Genomic DNA, 17,609 nt, shown 5'->3' with positions numbered 1-17,609 from the left:
TCGCTCGTGTTTTCACCGCTGATCCTTCGCCATTTAACTTTCGCCAATCCAAACAGTTCCCTGTAAACGTGGCACTTGATACACTGAAGCTGCTGCTGACGAATGGTGGTGGGTGCTGTGGGTGGTGGCGCTGCGTGAGGCCATGCTCATTGAGTCAGTGGTTGACAGGATCGCGCTGGCTGGGCATCGGTGGCAACTTGTGATAGCTAGTGCGGCTTTTTGAGATCGTTCAAAGCTGGTGTGTACCGTCTGGAACCGAGTGTTAAGTGGAACGTTGCATTACGCTGTATTACACACGAATGCGCTGTTTACGCGTTGATGCCGCAGCTACCATGCCGTAGTGTGTTTGCATTTGCTATGTGTCGGCTTTATTAGCGGCGGGTAGCGAGTGATTGCTCCGATAAGAAGCATTGCCGGTGTTCCCTGTCTACGTCAGTTGTGTAGAGTGACCGTGCCAATGCTTGCACGGTGGCAGTCGTTATTACGCACGAATCAGTGTGTTTTTCGCTCCTTAAATCGATGCGTTGGGTGCGAAAAGAGATTGGTGTTCGCCTTTGTTCATGCCTTCTGATTTTGGCACTTCGTCGGTAGCACACACCTCCTAGCATCGACAAATAAAACTGATGCACATGTGCCTTTAAGCATCATTAGTAAAATTCCGTTGTTCAAAAGTGTCGTCCGCGCATGGTTTCACCGTAATTGTGGCGGCGGGTTGGTCGCCTCCCCTTTAGGTTGTGAAATGACACACCGCTCTAACGTTGGATGAAGGTTACGTAGCAATGCTGCTTTAATGATGTGCCTTGCGATTTAGCCCCCGGGGCCGATGGAAGCGCCCGAAACGGTGTCGGAAGGCCTCGTCCAGGTGAGCAGCCGCTCTCTGGACGGGAAGCCGCTGTTTTACAACCCTCCGCAAGTGTTCAATCGCGATATTTCGCTAATAGTGTTGAAAACGTTCGTGGAATCCGAGAAGGAGCGCGCGAAAGAATGCCGCTCGTCAACGGGCGAAAGCAGAGTTGGAGCCTTTGTGGGCGTCAACGTTCTAGAGATGCTTGCAGCAACTGGTTAGTGTCTGTTGTGTTGTGCGATTAGTGCGTGATTGGGGCAATGGTTAAACGTAACCGGTATTGAGTGGCGGTGGAGTACCATCAGTTATCTGGGTCAACGACCGAGGCGGCTCATGGGCCCGCCACTATTTAGCCATACATCTCGACCCTGGCATTCGTGGTGCACCCGATGTGATGGCTTTTCCATTACCTGGCTCTATTTCTAAATGCGCGAAACGCTCATAAAACGCAGGGATCAGGAGCATTCGTTACCTGAAGGAGTTGGGAGACTACGTCAACCACATCTACATTAATGACCTGGACCACAACTCCGCCCGTGCAATCGCGAAAAACTGCGACTTCAACGGGATACCCCCGTCCAAGTACCGCGCAATATGTGCTGACGGCAACCAGCTGGCGCAGATGCTGACACCGCCCGCCGACATCCTGCGCCTCATGCTGATGAACGGCAATATCCAGAAGATCCCCTGCGGTTTCGTTCCATCGAAGACATTCAGCGCAATGGACGCCTACAACAGTACGGTTGAGCGGTTTTTGGCCGTTATTGCGGCCAGCGAATGCAGCGAGGACGTTACCCGATATCGCAACGTCATCGACGTCATTGACATTGACCCCTACTCCACGGCCACGGTCTTCCTCGACTCAGCAGTGCGCTGCGTGAAGAGCGGGGGGATGTTGATGGTGACGTCCACAGACATGCCCACCCTCTGCGGCAACAACCCCTTGGTCTCGTTTTACAAGTACGGGGGCTCGAGCATCAAGGCCACATTCTGCCACGAACTCTCGCTCAGGATTCTGCTCTACACCGTGATGACAACCGCAGCCAAATACCAGCGGGTGGTGGAACCGCTGATTTCGTGCAGCGCGGACTTCTACGTCAGGGTGTTCGTGCGGGTCAGCAACAACGTGCAGCAGTGCAAGCACCTCAGCGAAAACTGCGCCCTGTTGCTCATGTGCGCGCAGTGCGACTCGTTCCGGCTGCTTAAACTGGGCGAATACAGCGAACCCAAGCAGCGGCCGGCGTCAGTGCCGGGCGACCTCCGTGGAACGTGCGAGGAGTGCAACGGACGTTTGAAGATCGGCGGCCCGCTCTACGTCGGACCCATACACAACAGGCAGTTCGTTTCGGCAGCGCTAAAGAACGCCACCGAGGCGCATGAATCGCTGCCAGGGGTTACCCAAAATGCCAAAATCATAGGCATCTTAACGGCCATTTCCGAGGTGAGTTTCGTGGGGGGGAGCGCTGTATGGCCTCGCGACGAACGTCGTCAGTTTCCACTCGGTTACGCTGGTTGTAACGTTACATTGTGCGGTCGTATCGGTGCGCGTGATGTCGCTTCCCGCAAGCGGGGTGTATGTATGGTGAAATGACTGATTATGCGAATATTCGATGTCTCTTGACTTGGTTGTGATGCCGCGTGACATTGTCTCTCAGGAGCTTGAAGACACCCCGCTGCACTACAGCATTCCGTGCCTGTGCCAGAAGTGGAATCTGACCACGATCAGCCCGTCCGCATTCAAGGCATGCCTCGAGAAGCTGGGCTACCGAGCGTCGCACTTCCACCGCGATCCGCAGTCGCTGAAGACGGACGCGCCCAACAAGGTTGTCATGGACATCTTACGGCACCACGCAATCGAGCAAAACAAGGTGGGGTCTCATGAATTCTTCAAGACGCCCATCCAAACGGAGGGGATCGATCTCACGCCGCCCGAAACTTCCACTCGCACTGCGGTGGCCCGCTGGCTGAACAACCCCAGCAAATATTGGGGACCCAAGAAGATGCATCGGCAAGTCGCCACCTCACGCCCTCTGGAGGCGGAAACCCCGGCAGATAACGCCAACAGCTAGCGGAGGTGCCGGGAGATTCGGCGGCCGCAAGTCTCCATAGTTAACTTGATAAGCACCATTATTACATGCGTGCACAGCTAATTTGCGGTATTATGCGGCTACATGGAGTGTGTTGCACGCCGCGCTGTGAGGGCCGTCGTACGGCTCAGGTGGTGTGGGTCACGATTTCCCATAGCGCCAGCGACCCATACAGCAGCATTGCGAGCTCCCTCATCATCTTGGCGATGTTTTGGTTCAGGACCGTGGAGACCCGGTACATGGGGACAGTGCGCGCCTGGCTGAACGTTTCAGCCTCGTCCCATATGGGCGCATCGTCCCGCATGAGGTCGGACTTGTTTGCCACGAGGCAAACGAGGGGCTGCGTCGTGCCGATGCTGCCCAGGTTGTGCATAATGTATTCTACAATGGATATGGCGTACTTGTAGGACTCGTAGTTGCTGACGTCGAAAACGACGAGGAACGCCATGCGATTTTGTGACACCGGCCGGAGCTCGTCGCCCTTGCGCATCGGCACCAGGGGTTCCTTGAATATCCCAAACGGAGTGTAGTCGTTCATGCCGCTTTCGAACGGCCATTTAGCCCTGGTCATGTCGATAAGCTGGCGCACGTCGTCGTCCGCGCACGTGTCCTCTATTTCGAAGCAGAACGCGTTGATGTCGTCGTAGGCGTCCTTTACGATGGGCTCGTCGTATGATAGTCGGAGCAAAAAGTAGTACAGTTCCGGAATCCGCGTCGCTTTGTACGACGGTGGCGGCACGTTGTTCATGATCGAGTTCACGAGGCACGTTTTTCCAACGCCGTGGGCGCCGATCAGCGTTAGGCGGAATAGCGGTATTCCAGTCGCCTCAATTTTCTCCTCCGGCATTTTGGGCGTCACTAGCAGCCTAGAATCACATCACATCCCCCTCGGGATGCACCAGGGGCGCGCTTCACGGCTCCACGGTTTCGCCACGGCGTCCCCGTTTCATCCAGCTCTGGGTTCCGAACGGCGCCGTAAGCAGTAAATCGGCCATCTTATTCCGCGCCGCTACACACTTCAAAAAGTGGACGACGCTACACACACTGCGCCGGTGTCTTGTCGACTGAAGTCGGGCATTGAACAGAAGTGATTGCTATTACTGGCCGTGGCAGCAGGCCAAGGCGACCAGATCCCTGGGGGCGGCCCGCCAAAATGCGGGTGGGTTGAGTGGAAACAACACCGCAATTCGATGACCAGCGCGGTATCATCGTCGCTTCGGCTGACGTGGAAGGTAGCGTTCCCGCGATGGCTAAGCTTTGCGCGTATCGCCCTTCTCCAACGCTCCCGTAGCTGATCTGCCCTTTAAAGACACGTAGCCGAATTCGGTGTGTATACTAGCACTTTATTACCGGTGTTTGCGGCCCAATCCCGTTCGCGTGCGCCAACGCAATCCGCGGCGAAGAAGGTTGCCTCGCTGCAGTTGCGGCGCCGTGCTCCCACGCACGTGAGCCGGCGTTGGTTGCAGGCGGCGGAATGCAGTAGCCGCAACGCTGTGGATTGACCGAATCGCGTGCCGCGGTTACTTTCTGCCGCGGCGCCCAGAGCCGACATTCCGTGCCCTGCAGGAGCGCCGGACGCTGCAGGCGTGATTCTCTGCCCAGTACACGCACTGCAGCGCGCATCGCCCGCCTTCTGCAGCGGATTTGGCGTATCGCGATGTCGGATAACGAGGCTTCCGTCGAGAGCAGCCTGGTCGACGGGCAGAGCGACGTGACCAGCGTCCCTGCCACCGCCGCAGCCGAGCTTGAGGCGCCAGATTCCGCACAAGACGATAACTCCGCATATGAAGCAAATCAGGACGCGGCGACCGCGAGCGGTGCGGTCGCTTCAGGGCCTCCCTCGGAAGTGCTTGCGCAGCCCGACCCTAACCCGCCGAAGTTACAGGGCTTCGACGAGATCATAAAGGGGAAGCTTTTGGCGCGCCATGGCATATTCGGCGCGCATGAGATATACGAGGAGGTGCTGTTTAACAAGCCGGCGAAAAGCGAGCGGCACAGCTCCAAGAGGTTGCAATACGCAGACTCCGGAGGAGCATGCGACTTCAGCGACATGGGTTCCATTGACAAGCACTGCATCATCCGCTTTCCCCCCGACATCGCCGAGGTCATTAGAGAGCGCAGCGCTGCTAACGAGGATACCGGCGTATCGATCGAGCCAACGGGGCGCTACGACTACCGAGAGTTCGTAGTACGGGTGCGCGGCGTCCCCGTGGAGCTGATGGGCATCTTGGTAGAGCTGCCGTGCCACCTCGAGGCGCACAAGACGCTCGACTGCGACATGCTGTTCAAGGCGGCTGATGTCTCGCAGATGATCGTCGTGCAGGAGCGGAAGGAGGCGGAGGTCACCGTCGAGGCCATGCGCCAGTGCATGTGGGAGTGGCCTGACGGCATTACACCGCCCACCAAGAACATCCGTAAGCGGCGATTCAAGGACCTTGACGTGTACAACAACGAAGAGGTCAAGGAGGCCGAGAGGGAGGCGTTGAACTTGCTCAACGGCACGGTGCGCGACAGCTACCACTACGAGGTAAAGAGCGCCCAAGAGGTCCGCGAATTAGTGGAGAGCTATCGCAATGGTAACATAAAGGAGCGTATCATCGGACTCGACGAAGACGTCCAGGAGTACATAAAAGCCGTGCAGCAATTTGAACCTGCGCCGGACGACTCCGAAATCATGTTTAACGGCGACCACAGCTGCTTTATGAAACAATGAAGCTGCCGTGGGCACACCGCCGACCAGGCGCGGCAATTTGTCTTGTAGCCGCCAGCCACCTTCCGAGATGGATTGACATCTGACCCACTCGGACTTATCACCTTCAGCGTGAAACCACTGCTACTTTTGTTAACTTTAAGTGTGAAGTTACAACTGTAACAACCCAATTACGCGCAATCGTTCATGCAGTGACGTTGCGGAGTGCGGCGGCGCCAGCCGCGGCGGCTCGTAGGCATCTACGTGGCATCGCCGGCGCTGGCGCTTCCCAAATCTGTGCCGTGCCCCAAAAGTCGCAACCGAGGTTAATCTTGTTTCTATTGATACCGCTGATTTGACTCCTGCGCTCTTACTCGCACGGGTACATACAATACAGAGCCGATACGGCTGCCCATTTCCATTTCACGACCCACGCAACGCGGCAGCGCTCCGACGCTACCGCTTTTTAGGCGTCTTCTTCTTGATGGGATAATTTGCGATGTGGCCACCCTTTAGCGTGTACGGATTCGCCTCCACCAGCCGGAAAAGACGGTAGACGACGTTCCCTACCATCATTTTGTTGTACCCGTGTACGGAGACGATGAGCCCAGTGCGATCCACTTCTACCTTGACGTGCTTGGCATACATCGTGCAAATCCGAGTAGCGTCCAGACAATTTGAACCCACTCCCAGCCTGAACATGAGGTGCGGAAACTGCGGCTCGAAGAACGCCTTGACACCCCTGCCGTGAAGCAGCACCTGGCCGGAGAATCCGCGCGTGCGCTCGTGCAGGCAGTTCTCAATGGTCTTCGTAGCAGTTTGGCTCTTCACGGCGTTAGACACGAGACAAACGTCCTTCTTGCCCTTGATGAGCATGTGGTAATACCCCGTGTTCGTTCGCTGCTCGGGTCTGAAGAAGTAACCGGAGCGCAGCGCCCGTATCTTGCCCGGCCATTGCGCCACATGTAAACGCGCATTTATGTCAATCTGAGGCGGCGGCGCCTCCTGGGGAAGGCGGATGAGCCGGGTATTCGTTTCAGTTGTCTGGATTCCGTAGATGCTCGGCCCATAGCTGCCGGAGACTCCGAAATGTCTCACACATCGACGCAAGTAATGCGCGCCGAAGTACTCATTTATGTACATTTCCGTATTTGGAGGGCCTAATGGGCAGTGAGCGGGCGGAACGCTTTGGCTAGGCGAGATGTGTACGCAGCGCAGCCCGTCACCTTGCGTTGGGATGGCTGACGCGCATATTAGCTATAAATTATCCGACCATGGTGAAATTAGGCTCGGTATGAACTAGGAAGGCCGCGCCTGGACTACTCTGCGTGGACGGGTATGACCAGCCTCGTATGCCGCCTTCCCCCGGCTAAGGCCAATTCACTCGTTCCTGCGGGGCAGGGCCGCCACGATGCTGAGTGGCGCCACTTTACCTGATGCCGCGGTTGGCCGGAATGCGATTTCTCCAACGAACGCGGCGTCAACGCCAAGAAGTCGGCGCCCTCGCCGTGCCGCCAATCCTCAGGATCGCACGCATTCCTCCATTGACTCAATAGAAAGCCTGAGGTTCATGAGCGATTCCACCAGTGTGTACTCGCCGTCTTCTAGTGCGAGGACGACTCCGGTGCGGGTAGATGGCGCTGGGCTGCCCTCGGCTGCTATGCTTTCGCGGACCCGGAGTGCTGGCGGACCAGATATCGACACAGGCAATGGTGGCGGAAGCCAGTCACCACCTTCGCTGGAACGCAGCGCAGTTCCTACCATACAAAGCATAAAGGTGGGGGATGATAAAGGACCATGTTTGTCCCCTGGATTGGGAGAGCGTGCTGCCGCGCTGACGAGTAAATCGGGGTTGCGGGAAAGGCCGGGCCGCAGCACCGGTTCCAAACAGCTGTTGTTGAACTGCTCTGACACTACCGTCGCTGTGGAACCGCGCAAAAAGCGGGCGAAGCGGAAGGCGGTGGTGAAGCCGGAACCTGCGGAGATTCCTGTGCCGCCGATTCGTAAGCCTGCACCGGTGGATACCTCTGTGCCGTTCTGGCTCACCACTCCCAAGGACGTGAAGGACATCGCAAGCTACGTGAAGACCATATGCTCCCGCATATCCAACATAGAGAAAACTATGAAGCGATTTGAGTCGGAGCGCCAGGGGTTGCTGAACGCCCTTTATCAGCTGAATGTGCGGCAACTACAGGAATCATTCCCCAGTAGGTGGAACGCCGCTGAATGCGATCGTCTGAATGCAACACGTCCAAAGGACGTTGAGCAAACGAGACCGGATGGCGCTGAGTTAGTTGCTGCTGCCACGTCGTTGAACGGCGATGGGCCTGGCGTTACGCGTGGCAGCTCTGCAGGGGCTCGGACGACTGTCCCGGCTAAGGAGTCTATGTCGCCCAAAGAAAACGCCTGTGCGGCTGTTTCGGTGGCTAACGTGTTGACAGATTATACACTCCCACGTGACGCAAAACAGGAACCAACAGTTGCTAAGGCAGCCACGGAAACAACCGCTTCTCCACAGGCAGAGTCCGGTGAGGGAGTAGTATCGCAAAATGGCGCTATTCAATGCGTCCCAGATGTAATAGAGATTGTAGATGATGGGGATGTGGAGGAGCACAAGTCCCACGCTGAGCAAGCGGGGCCACCGGAACCGCCGTGCAAGGGTCAGGTTGACGATGACTCCGAGTCGTCGTTCACCGACGTTTCGCACCACGCGATGCAACGCGTGGGCTCTTCTGTGCACGGAAATGATGATGAGCTGGAATTTATAGGCGAGAGCCAGCTGGACCGCAACGTTGCGAACTACAATGCGGATGACTTTATGGAATCCAACGTGCTCAACGACTTCCGCATGTGGCGCTCGTGCTGGCTTAAGTCCAACGACAAGCCGGAAGCGGTCTCTCCCTCTCGAGCAGTAATGCGTTCAGCAGGGAACTACAGATGCAACCGAAATGAGGGCAGTCTCTCGCCCGGGTCAGAGGGACGGGGTGTACGTGTCGAGAACGCTTCGGCGGAGCCGCAGGGTGACCCGCTAGACCGGTTCTGGAATCTCGACTTTCGCGCTATGTCTCAGCCTAACATGCTGAGATGGGCCCGATTCTTCGGCATAAAGGTAGGTGTATGCACCGGGTGGAGCTGCGTCCGCGGGACCGCGCGCCTGCACGATACGTTGTTGATCTCACGAAGTTCTCACACACACGCAGACTTCCAACTCGACACGGTCCATGGCTGAAGAGTTGGAGAAGATCAGGTCTTATCTGTCATCCTTTAATGTAAAGTAACCTGCCTTCGCGCGACCATCAATGTGTAGAGTAACACATAGACACAGCTTGTCGAAGTTAGATGTAGCTAGTACGTACAAATGTGAGTGGCGTTGGGCGCAAGTATGCGACTGCGGGATTCGGTCCTCGTACACCTGATCCTCGGTGCTCTGCTGTGTTGCGACTGCTATGTGATTCGCCGTCTCAACGACGCTGCAGACGCAGTGTTGGCCGTCGATCGGCAATATCGCACGTGTGGTTATAGCGATGGATGTAGAAGGACGCGCTATGGAGCCCATCCACTGCAAGCTTCGGGTGCAGATGAAGGCTCACGCCAGACGGCGCTGGACGAAACCGCCATAGAGAACACCCTGAACCTGCCTAAAACGATCTGGCCTAAGCAAAAGCATTTCAACAAAGCGGCTATTGAGCGACAGGCGCGCATCCAGAAGTTCTGGAAGGATCACGACATATACCGTCTGCTGCTAGAACGACGTCTGTCTAAGTTCGAGGACAAGGGGCTCTCCGACGCCAAGGTGGCGAAACGCACCACAGTGATTCTCGACGGGCCGCCTTATGCAAATGGATCGGCGCACTACGGTCACTTCCTTAACAAGACCATCAAGGACGTTTTGCTGCGGGCCGCATTGCTCGACGGCCGGCTGGCGCTCTTCCTGCCGGGATGGGATTGCCATGGGATACCCATCGAGTCAAAAGTGCTTGGATCGAGTGATTATGTATTGGGGGACCTACGCAGAGGTTTGACAGATGCAGGTGTCCCCAGAGCCGTTGAGGTGCGGCAGCGCTGCAGCCAGGTTGCCACGCAGTCGATTCAGTCGCAGATGTCGACATTTGAAATGTCAGGCTTCTGGGGATTCTGGAAGCAATTTTACGCAACCTATCACTACAACTACGAACGGCATGTAATGAACGCTTTCCAGGAGCTCCTTCGACGGGGGGCCATCTACCGGGCCCGCTGCCCTCAGCATTACAGCGCGAAGTCTGGTTCCGTGCTGGCTGACTCGGAGCTTGTCTCCGATGTTAGGGACATTTTGACAGCCTTTGTAGGGTTCGAGGTGACCGAGCCTGATGCCATCTTGCAAGCACTCGACTTCCACAGGCCGCTCATGGACGTTCGGCTAGTATGCTGGACCACGTTGCCATGGACACTCCCCGCTAACAGGGGTGTGCTATTGGATTCGTCGGCGGATTACGACGTGTATTACGCCAATGGTAGCTTGTACGTCCTCAACAACAATGACAAGTTTGGACTGTTTGAGGCGAAGCAGCATGTAGGTCGTCTTAAGGGCGACCTGTTACTGGGGTTGAGCATCATGAACCCGGTCACCGGCGCACAGTACAAGGTGCACGACCACGCAGGTATTCTGCGTGACAAAGGCACGGGTATAGTCCACGCCGCTCCGGCCCATGGCATGGTAGACTTTAGACTACTGACGTCCTCTGGAGATTATCAGGTAGTAGACAATTACGTCAGCGATCCAAACGCAATATGCAACATAATCGACGAAAACGAACGGTTCTACCCCAACCTGCATTGGATGCTGGAAGGACTTAGTATCCACGATATTGATGAGGAACGACTCAGTGCTCTGCTTGGAGACTCGCTGCTTAAGGCGAAGGTAGAGCGCCTTCCAGTTGACGTCGACTGGCGTTTCGGCAATCGCACTCATGTGAGGCTGACTAAGCAGTGGTGTCTCATGCTGCGCGGGCGTAAGGCGTGTTTAGAGCGGTTGAACGATATAAAGATGTATCCCGCATCTTCACGTAACTACCTGCAGAACATCATCACCCACAGGGCGCAGGATTGGTGTCTCAGCCGTCAGCGCGTTTGGGGCACGCCAATTCCGGTGGTTTATGTCGATTCAAAGGCCATTGAAAACCCTGAACTCGCGAAACTGTGCGACCTGACAGAGCGTTTTGAGGATGCTGGCAGAGGGGAGTACCGCGCGGAGGTGGACATTGAAACGTTGCCTCCATACGACTTGGGTGATCGCGTTTTTCGTAAGTTGGACTTCAGGACGGACACGGTTGATGTATGGTTTGAATCCGCTCTGGCTCAGCGAGTTACTATGGATCGCCTCCGTATTATCATGTCTGACATGTCTCGCATTAGCGCTGGGAAGAACCATTACACGTTCCGCGACCTTGTCCCAGAGTACGCAGTTGAAGGGCCAGACCAATTTCGTGGTTGGTACCAGTCTTCACTGCTGTTGAACACGCTGCTGGGCAGTGGTGGCGAAAATGAAGCCAGCGCCACTGAAGCGGGTTCCGTTCTGGCTCGTCGTATCATCACTCACGGATTCGTTAACGACGATAGAGGCAACAAGTTGTCGAAACGCAACCAAAATGTGGCACAAAAGGAGGGCATGGAAGCTAACGGAGACGTAGCTACTGCAACTGGTCAGGCTCCTACGGACGTTGTGACGTCTGGAGGTACAAAAGCTTGTGAGACCTTTTCTCCATCTGAAGTCCCGAGTTCAATTGCCAGCGCTAATAAGGCATGTGGAGATTCAGCACGCAGCGACGTAGAGGTGGACAATGACGGTGATGGCCTCCGTTTGAGAAAGGAGCAAAATTCACCAAAGAACAGCCTCGCATCCGTCGACCTCACGACAATGCTGGGTGGCGAGTATTATGAGGATTTGCAGTTGCTGGATTTGTATGCTCCGCGTGGTGTTGGGGCGGACGTGATGCGGCTGTGGGCGTGCAGCAGCGACTTTCTACAGAAGGACATCCAGTTGAACGAGGATAATCTTGGTGAAGCGCTGGATTTTGCGAAGAAGGTATCAAACTTTTTCAAGTACGCCATTGGCGTAACCAATGACTGCAAGATAACCAACGACCGTTGCCGAATCAAAGCAGAGCGCTTCAACGGTTTGGACCTACACTTTTTAAAGCTCTCGTTCGACTTGGTACGCGATGCGCGACATTTCTATCGCGTTGGTAGCTTTCACAAAATAGTACGAGAACTTGAGGTTTTCCTCACCCGACTCTCGAACATCTACATCTCGTACAGCAAGGATCGGCTTTACTGCGACGTCAAGCATGGGTGGCGGCGCACGTCCGCGCAGATTATCCTACGAAAAATCATGCGCAATGTGCTCGGTGTAGTAGCACCTCTCATGCCTCACATGGCTGAAGACGTATACCAGACCTTGTCGAACGTACAGCTACCCGTCAATCGAAGCGACAAAAGGTCTGTTCCTTCAGTTTTCGGAGGTCGTTGGGCACAGATGCCCCCGTACCTTGCCAAAGTCGACGTTGCCGATAGAGTGGAGAGGGCTTTGGAGTTGCGAAGTGTCTTAAACGCCTCAAACATGCGGCGCAACGATCAGAAGCTGGTTATTGTTTGCGGCAATGACGAAATTCTGAAGAGCCTCTTGGACCTCGAAACCAACTTGCAAATAGACCTGCGGTTGTTAACGGGAGTTGCTGAAGTCGAACTGGCTCTGGATTCATCGTCATACAAGGGCGGCGAGGCTCTTATGCGTGGGAACGGATACACCGCTTACTTCATACCTGCGGCATTCGATAAGTGCAAGAGGTACGTTCCCAGGTTTAAAGTGTAGTACGCTGCGGACAGTATCGTTCGTTTCGAACATTTGTAGTATACGTTGTAAAGCGATGTGTGATACTGCGTATGTTTGTTGTGTCTGTACACGCTTTGAATGCATTTTTACATATTTTACGACACCAAATATATGTGATATAAACCATCTGCAGGTGTTGGCTGTACAGAGAGGACGTTTCGGAGGGGTTGTGTGACAGGTGCAGTGCCATATGTGGCCACCCTCTTTCAGCGGAAACCGCTAGAGAACCGGCTGCGTCCAATGATGACATTGATGGTGTTAGTCAGGCCTATGTAGTGGAAGATGGAGCATCATCGGAGGTGGAGGACTATCTAGCAACGGAATCAGGTGACGGCGAAGAGGAAGTTGATGACGACACTTACGGCTACGACGATGATGTATAGGACTATATTGAACACGACAAAGCGCTAAACCATATACATATATTAACGTTCAGCTCTAATTGTGACATAATTGTCGGTATTATGTAATGTTTGCAACAATACTCTGTTGGGATGTTGCCGGGTGGTTATATATTGCATCCAAAGCCCCATCTTTTTGCCATTCGGGTACCGGCATACCTTCACAACTGCTTCGCTTAACCTTTTGCAGCTTATTACTGGGTCGGATATGTTTGCATATTTTTTAGACATGTTAGAGCAATTAGCGCTTAGTATAACGATATGTGGACTTAGCAGAACTACGGCAGATTTTTAACCTTACCATGCCTGCGCCTCACGTTGGTGCTGGCTGCGGGTTCCACATCGGTCCGTTGCCGATCGTAACTGGTGTCATCCATGCGGGTGTCCATCAAGTTTGGGCACCAGGGTCTTCTACAGAATCGTAGTCTTCTCTTGGTTTCATGTCCCTCATCACTATTTTATGTGTTTCTTGGATCACTACCCTTTGTATGTGGGCTTCCATGCGATCCGATATGCCCAGGTCCCGTCTGTACTTGCTGTGCTCCTTTGTCACTATTCCCTCCCACGTCATAACGTAGGGGATAACCCAAATCTTGGTCTGCTGGTTGAACTGTCGCGCCTTGAGGTCCTCGATAAGGTCTGCCTACTTCTGCTTCTTGAACTTCTCCGTATCCACTAGGTTGTATTGATTGGTGATTCCTATCTCCACGATAGTGACGGTGTTCCTCAGACATCCAGATGGTATCAGGCATATCCACGGTTTACTGCGATGCCGGGTCGCTGCACTGACTCATAGATATAGGCCACTAATACGCTGTCTTAATGCGTCTACGACCTTACCTACCAGATTGCTTGTTAGGTAAACCGATTAGTGGTTCAAAACAATGGGCAGAGGGGATGACAGATTGGACATATATCAACATTTATTAATAAAAGCGTTAAAGAATACATCCCGCAGTCTTACAAAGACACGGCAGACGATGAGGCGCATTAAAGTGGGACAGTATCACCCATATCCAACACTGTTGGCAGCCAGGGGTAATACATGTTGTTCGATCCGGTGGCAGTGTATGTGCTGGGCGACTTAATGAACTGCAACTTCTTCTTGGGAGGGTTAATGGGCTTCATGTTGACGTAGAAGTCAATAAACTCCTGTGCGTCCTTGTCAAGCTCGCCAGATTTTACAGCTGGAACATTGTTGGGGTCATGCAATCCATAGAAAGCCCAGAATCCAGCGAAGTCGTAGAGCGTGACCAACACCTCATGACTCACACCTTCCAACGCCTTAGCGACATATGAAGGGGTCATTGCAGTGGGCCATTGCTTTTCCTGGTAACCATCAGCCAACAGTACACTTCCCAAACTGCTCATCGCCTTAGCCCCTGGTACCCCACCTAGGCGTTCATTGTCGCACGCGACCTTCAAAGAACGCAGTCCTGCGTACAACATTGGCGCAATACCCACAAGTACCACTGCGCAATCTTCCGGCTTTTCCGAACATGATTTCTTCCAAGTTGCTTCTGAATTATAAGCAGATAAATACTGCTCAGGGAGTACGATATGCTCCAGGAAGCTCTCGCAACCATCCACAATCCTACCTAGGTCCTCTGCGATTTTTTCAGGTACGGCACGCCTGGCACGCACGACATTCGAAAAATCGCTGTCGTTTATGGGAAACGGGTACTTAAGGTGGTCTATGTTTTGTGTCTTCACATGGTTGTTGAATCTCCCCAGCAGCTCGTTTGCAGGCCACATGTCCTTAAATTCCTGTCGCTCCAGGAACTCTTTCGAAATAAGCTTAACATTCTCGAGAGCTGGCACCTCCGTGAAGCCTACAGGCTTGTCTACGAGAAAGTCGTATAGGGCAGCGCCCATGGCCGCTAAGTTCTTTTCAGCATCGGCTCCCTTCACGGCCAACAACCAGTCAATACCTTCTTTAAGGTTACGAGGGATGTCAGTCAACGAAGTGTACACCATTTTGAAAAATGAGTTAAACTATGCAGCTACTACTCCTGTATGGATTGGTCCATTTGCAGGCCAGGTTGCAAACAGACGAGTTGTCTTCGACAATACGCAATGCAAAAGTGCAGCTTAGACCTAATAAATAGGCTTCTAATTTAAATTTAGAAAGATTAAGATATGCCAAAGATACCTATGGTAAAGGAAGGAACTACACAGATGCCCCAGCTCTTCGATCTCGATACCATTGACGCGGCATTCAGTACAACTATCGCGAGTCATTGTAAGCGTATATATGCGGCACTAGTCGCCCATACTAGGCTTATAAGTGTCGTTGCAAGTTTGGACAGACGTTGAAGATTAAAGTGTTACCATGGGTTGCAAATAGCTTTTCGCAGCGTTAATATAGTCTAATAGTGCCTTCTTATTATCAAGACAGCAGTCACCTGATGAGGCATGTATACACTGCTTCTACCGCCTTCCGTGATTGGCGTAATTGTTTATTGCTTTCAGTGCTTGCAGCAACTTTGATTGCGAATGCATACTGACACATAAGGACTGCACGCTATGATATGTGATCACCTTCTTCTCACGCCACTCTTGATGTCAACTGTGATATGTGGTTGCTATGGAATCCAGCGCACTGCCGTGTATGAAACTAGTGTGTACGAGGCTGACGTTGTATGTGAATATCCCGGCATTTCATAGCTTGTAAAATAATGCCTTGTTTCGAGCACCTAATGTAAAACCTTAATTTGCAGATGCTTTGTTTCAAACCCTGTGGCTCCACGCCAAGGCGAATCAGCCTGAAAGAATCCTGGGTTCTGTTGTCCCAATGAACGTGAGAATTCCTGAACTTCGGTTGCCTACGTTCCCATACAATGTTACTTTATGCCAATATGGCTGATATGAATTCTAACGGAAGGTGATTCCGCCAGTTCGGTCCAACAACTTCCAACCGTATGTCTACAATGCTAATGCGCTAACACATGCCTCTGTGATCTACGACACTGAATCGAGACGCAGCTTTACAAAAATTCGTATGAAGACGCAAAACGTCGCTTATAGCAACCCAAACAAGTATACAAATTTTGTACACCCACCCGGATGATTGCCCATTCCCAAACCCAGCATGGCGCTCCCGAGCTATAGGCACGGGTTATAATCTATCTTACTCACGAATTAATTATGCCATGAATTATTTTATTACATTACCTTAGTGTTGCCATGGAGGTGGCATAGGTGTGTAATCACAGTTGTATATACGACAGTTTCATGAATCTATTACACATCCCGCTGCATACGCCTCAGCAGCACATTTAATCACTGCTGCACTGCATTCCATCATATAACAACCTGTGATTACATAAATGCGATAATTACGATGTAACAATGTTTGCCCATGGGGTCATTGAAGCAGTCGATGTCGTAGCAAGGTAGGAGTATCCTCTTCCAGTGAACGAGTATTGTCGTGACGTGAATGAAGTAGGACGCCTTGGGAGTCGAAACTTTTGGGAACATGGCAGAACATTCAAGAAGTGAAAAATCGTGTAGTCAAAGACGAGGGGGTAGAGGGCATGCGAATGGTAGATAGTTGGCAACAATTGTGGATGGCGATGTAAATGACCCAAGTTGTCTCCAAATTGCTTATGTGGACTCTTCAGATGGTCATGCGTTGAGTTGAGAGACTCGGAACCACGGATGCCACGGAGATCTTTGAGGTCGGTGCCATCAAGACGGTCCCAGTCGGGGCAGTTGGGGTGTGAATTGGAAAGAGAGATGCCCAGTGGAGACAACGACTTCAAAGCATAACCGTGCAACTCGACACCAAAATTGTGGAAGTACGAGACCAGCTCCCCGGTGGTACTCGGCGTCAGCCTGGTTAAGCAATTGAGGTAGGCAGACAATGTCAGCAAAGGGTCACTACCGCCGCAGCAGAAAGTGAGGATGGTGGAAAGGATGCTGCCAGTTTGTTGACTACTTGGTAAGTCTGTCTCCTTGAATCCCATCCTGATCCTGCTCTTGTGGCACAGGTTGCACGGGTCGAAGGGGTTAGTGTAGTAGGCGGAGTCCCAGCTTCCAATGAGACCCCCTGGTGAGCATTTTACAAAATGCAAACCCTAAATGGACATCTATCTATTACGAACTTTCCCCCACCATTCGCTGAGAAAATATCTTGCTGGTTCGTACATTTCACATTCGTTGGTTCAAAGTGTTCAGTGGTGTTAAAATTGCAGTATCTCAGAAAGTTTCGGCACAACTGCCTAGACCACCACGATACATGCCCCCACCTGTTAGCACAATGACATCAGGCCGACGGCACTTACTAGCTGAATTGGCTACGGAACCCCCTCGATTGACACATATAACCACATCTCTGAGATTTGTTTTTCGTGTTATCGTGCTGTTCAGATGAAGTTAGCCAATCCAGTGCAATGCCTCACGTTCCAACCCGAAAGGTCGGGCCTCTTGTTGAGCCAAGGGGTGTCGGGCGTATTTCCAAGTTGCCTGATGTTTACCTTAGTCCGACCATATTGACCAGTATCTGACACGTAATATCCCATCGTGCATAGCCTCGCACTTTCTCCTCGCCTAGCCCATCACGGTGCAGGCTGTGGGTGGGCCCGGTGTCGCCTTGAAAGGCTCACTTGGAAATCGTCACTATAATTCACTCTATTCTTGGATATTGTACAATGAGGTATGATTTAAAGATATGACGGGCAGATGAAGCCATACTTGTTCTACTTCCCACCGATGGCCT

The 17,609-nt window shown here is 53.0% G+C and overlaps 11 protein-coding genes across 11 annotated transcripts; 4 read left to right on the top strand and 7 right to left on the bottom strand.

Annotated features, from left to right (window-relative positions):
• Positions 1-823: 823 nt before the first annotated feature.
• BBBOND_0104550 (N(2),N(2)-dimethylguanosine tRNA methyltransferase, putative) lies at positions 824-2,913 on the top strand (the record flags this gene model as incomplete). The annotated part of the gene is made up of 3 exons (XM_012910878.1): positions 824-1,061; positions 1,297-2,285; positions 2,500-2,913. The coding sequence occupies 3 exons, from the start codon at positions 824-826 to the stop codon at positions 2,911-2,913; spliced, it is 1,641 nt and encodes a 546-aa protein (XP_012766332.1).
• Positions 2,914-3,058: 145 nt separating this feature from the next.
• On the bottom strand, positions 3,059-3,778 carry BBBOND_0104540 (hypothetical protein, conserved; the record flags this gene model as incomplete). Its single annotated transcript, XM_012910877.1, has 1 exon — positions 3,059-3,778. The coding sequence occupies one exon, from the start codon at positions 3,776-3,778 to the stop codon at positions 3,059-3,061; it is 720 nt and encodes a 239-aa protein (XP_012766331.1).
• An 810-nt stretch (positions 3,779-4,588) lies between these two features.
• Positions 4,589-5,644, top strand: BBBOND_0104530 (TAFII55 protein conserved region containing protein, putative; the record flags this gene model as incomplete). The annotated part of the gene is made up of 1 exon (XM_012910876.1): positions 4,589-5,644. One exon carries the CDS (start codon positions 4,589-4,591, stop codon positions 5,642-5,644), a length of 1,056 nt encoding a protein of 351 aa, XP_012766330.1.
• A 432-nt stretch (positions 5,645-6,076) lies between these two features.
• Positions 6,077-6,763, bottom strand: BBBOND_0104520 (hypothetical protein, conserved; the record flags this gene model as incomplete). Its single annotated transcript, XM_012910875.1, has 1 exon — positions 6,077-6,763. One exon carries the CDS (start codon positions 6,761-6,763, stop codon positions 6,077-6,079), a length of 687 nt encoding a protein of 228 aa, XP_012766329.1.
• Positions 6,764-7,031: 268 nt separating this feature from the next.
• BBBOND_0104510 (hypothetical protein, conserved) lies at positions 7,032-8,898 on the top strand (the record flags this gene model as incomplete). Its single annotated transcript, XM_012910874.1, has 2 exons — positions 7,032-8,729; positions 8,821-8,898. The coding sequence occupies 2 exons, from the start codon at positions 7,032-7,034 to the stop codon at positions 8,896-8,898; spliced, it is 1,776 nt and encodes a 591-aa protein (XP_012766328.1).
• Positions 8,899-9,002: 104 nt separating this feature from the next.
• On the top strand, positions 9,003-12,871 carry BBBOND_0104500 (tRNA synthetases class I protein superfamily, putative; the record flags this gene model as incomplete). Its single annotated transcript, XM_012910873.1, has 2 exons — positions 9,003-12,442; positions 12,622-12,871. The coding sequence occupies 2 exons, from the start codon at positions 9,003-9,005 to the stop codon at positions 12,869-12,871; spliced, it is 3,690 nt and encodes a 1,229-aa protein (XP_012766327.1).
• Positions 12,872-12,913: 42 nt separating this feature from the next.
• BBBOND_0104490 (hypothetical protein) lies at positions 12,914-13,120 on the bottom strand (the record flags this gene model as incomplete). The annotated part of the gene is made up of 1 exon (XM_012910872.1): positions 12,914-13,120. One exon carries the CDS (start codon positions 13,118-13,120, stop codon positions 12,914-12,916), a length of 207 nt encoding a protein of 68 aa, XP_012766326.1.
• Positions 13,121-13,277: 157 nt separating this feature from the next.
• On the bottom strand, positions 13,278-13,460 carry BBBOND_0104480 (hypothetical protein; the record flags this gene model as incomplete). The annotated part of the gene is made up of 1 exon (XM_012910871.1): positions 13,278-13,460. One exon carries the CDS (start codon positions 13,458-13,460, stop codon positions 13,278-13,280), a length of 183 nt encoding a protein of 60 aa, XP_012766325.1.
• Positions 13,461-13,532: 72 nt separating this feature from the next.
• Positions 13,533-13,812, bottom strand: BBBOND_0104470 (hypothetical protein; the record flags this gene model as incomplete). Its single annotated transcript, XM_012910870.1, has 2 exons — positions 13,533-13,669; positions 13,734-13,812. The coding sequence occupies 2 exons, from the start codon at positions 13,810-13,812 to the stop codon at positions 13,533-13,535; spliced, it is 216 nt and encodes a 71-aa protein (XP_012766324.1).
• A 67-nt stretch (positions 13,813-13,879) lies between these two features.
• On the bottom strand, positions 13,880-14,866 carry BBBOND_0104460 (hypothetical protein; the record flags this gene model as incomplete). Its single annotated transcript, XM_012910869.1, has 1 exon — positions 13,880-14,866. The coding sequence occupies one exon, from the start codon at positions 14,864-14,866 to the stop codon at positions 13,880-13,882; it is 987 nt and encodes a 328-aa protein (XP_012766323.1).
• Positions 14,867-16,227: 1,361 nt separating this feature from the next.
• BBBOND_0104450 (hypothetical protein) lies at positions 16,228-17,008 on the bottom strand (the record flags this gene model as incomplete). The annotated part of the gene is made up of 2 exons (XM_012910868.1): positions 16,228-16,940; positions 16,996-17,008. The coding sequence occupies 2 exons, from the start codon at positions 17,006-17,008 to the stop codon at positions 16,228-16,230; spliced, it is 726 nt and encodes a 241-aa protein (XP_012766322.1).
• Between the last annotated feature and the right edge of the window lie 601 nt (positions 17,009-17,609).

This window comes from Babesia bigemina, assembly GCF_000981445.1.
Source record: "Babesia bigemina genome assembly Bbig001, chromosome : I".
Taxonomy (NCBI): Eukaryota; Apicomplexa; class Aconoidasida; order Piroplasmida; family Babesiidae; genus Babesia; species Babesia bigemina.
Note: the sequence above shows the minus strand (reverse complement) of the source record. Positions and strands in the feature narration are given on the sequence as shown.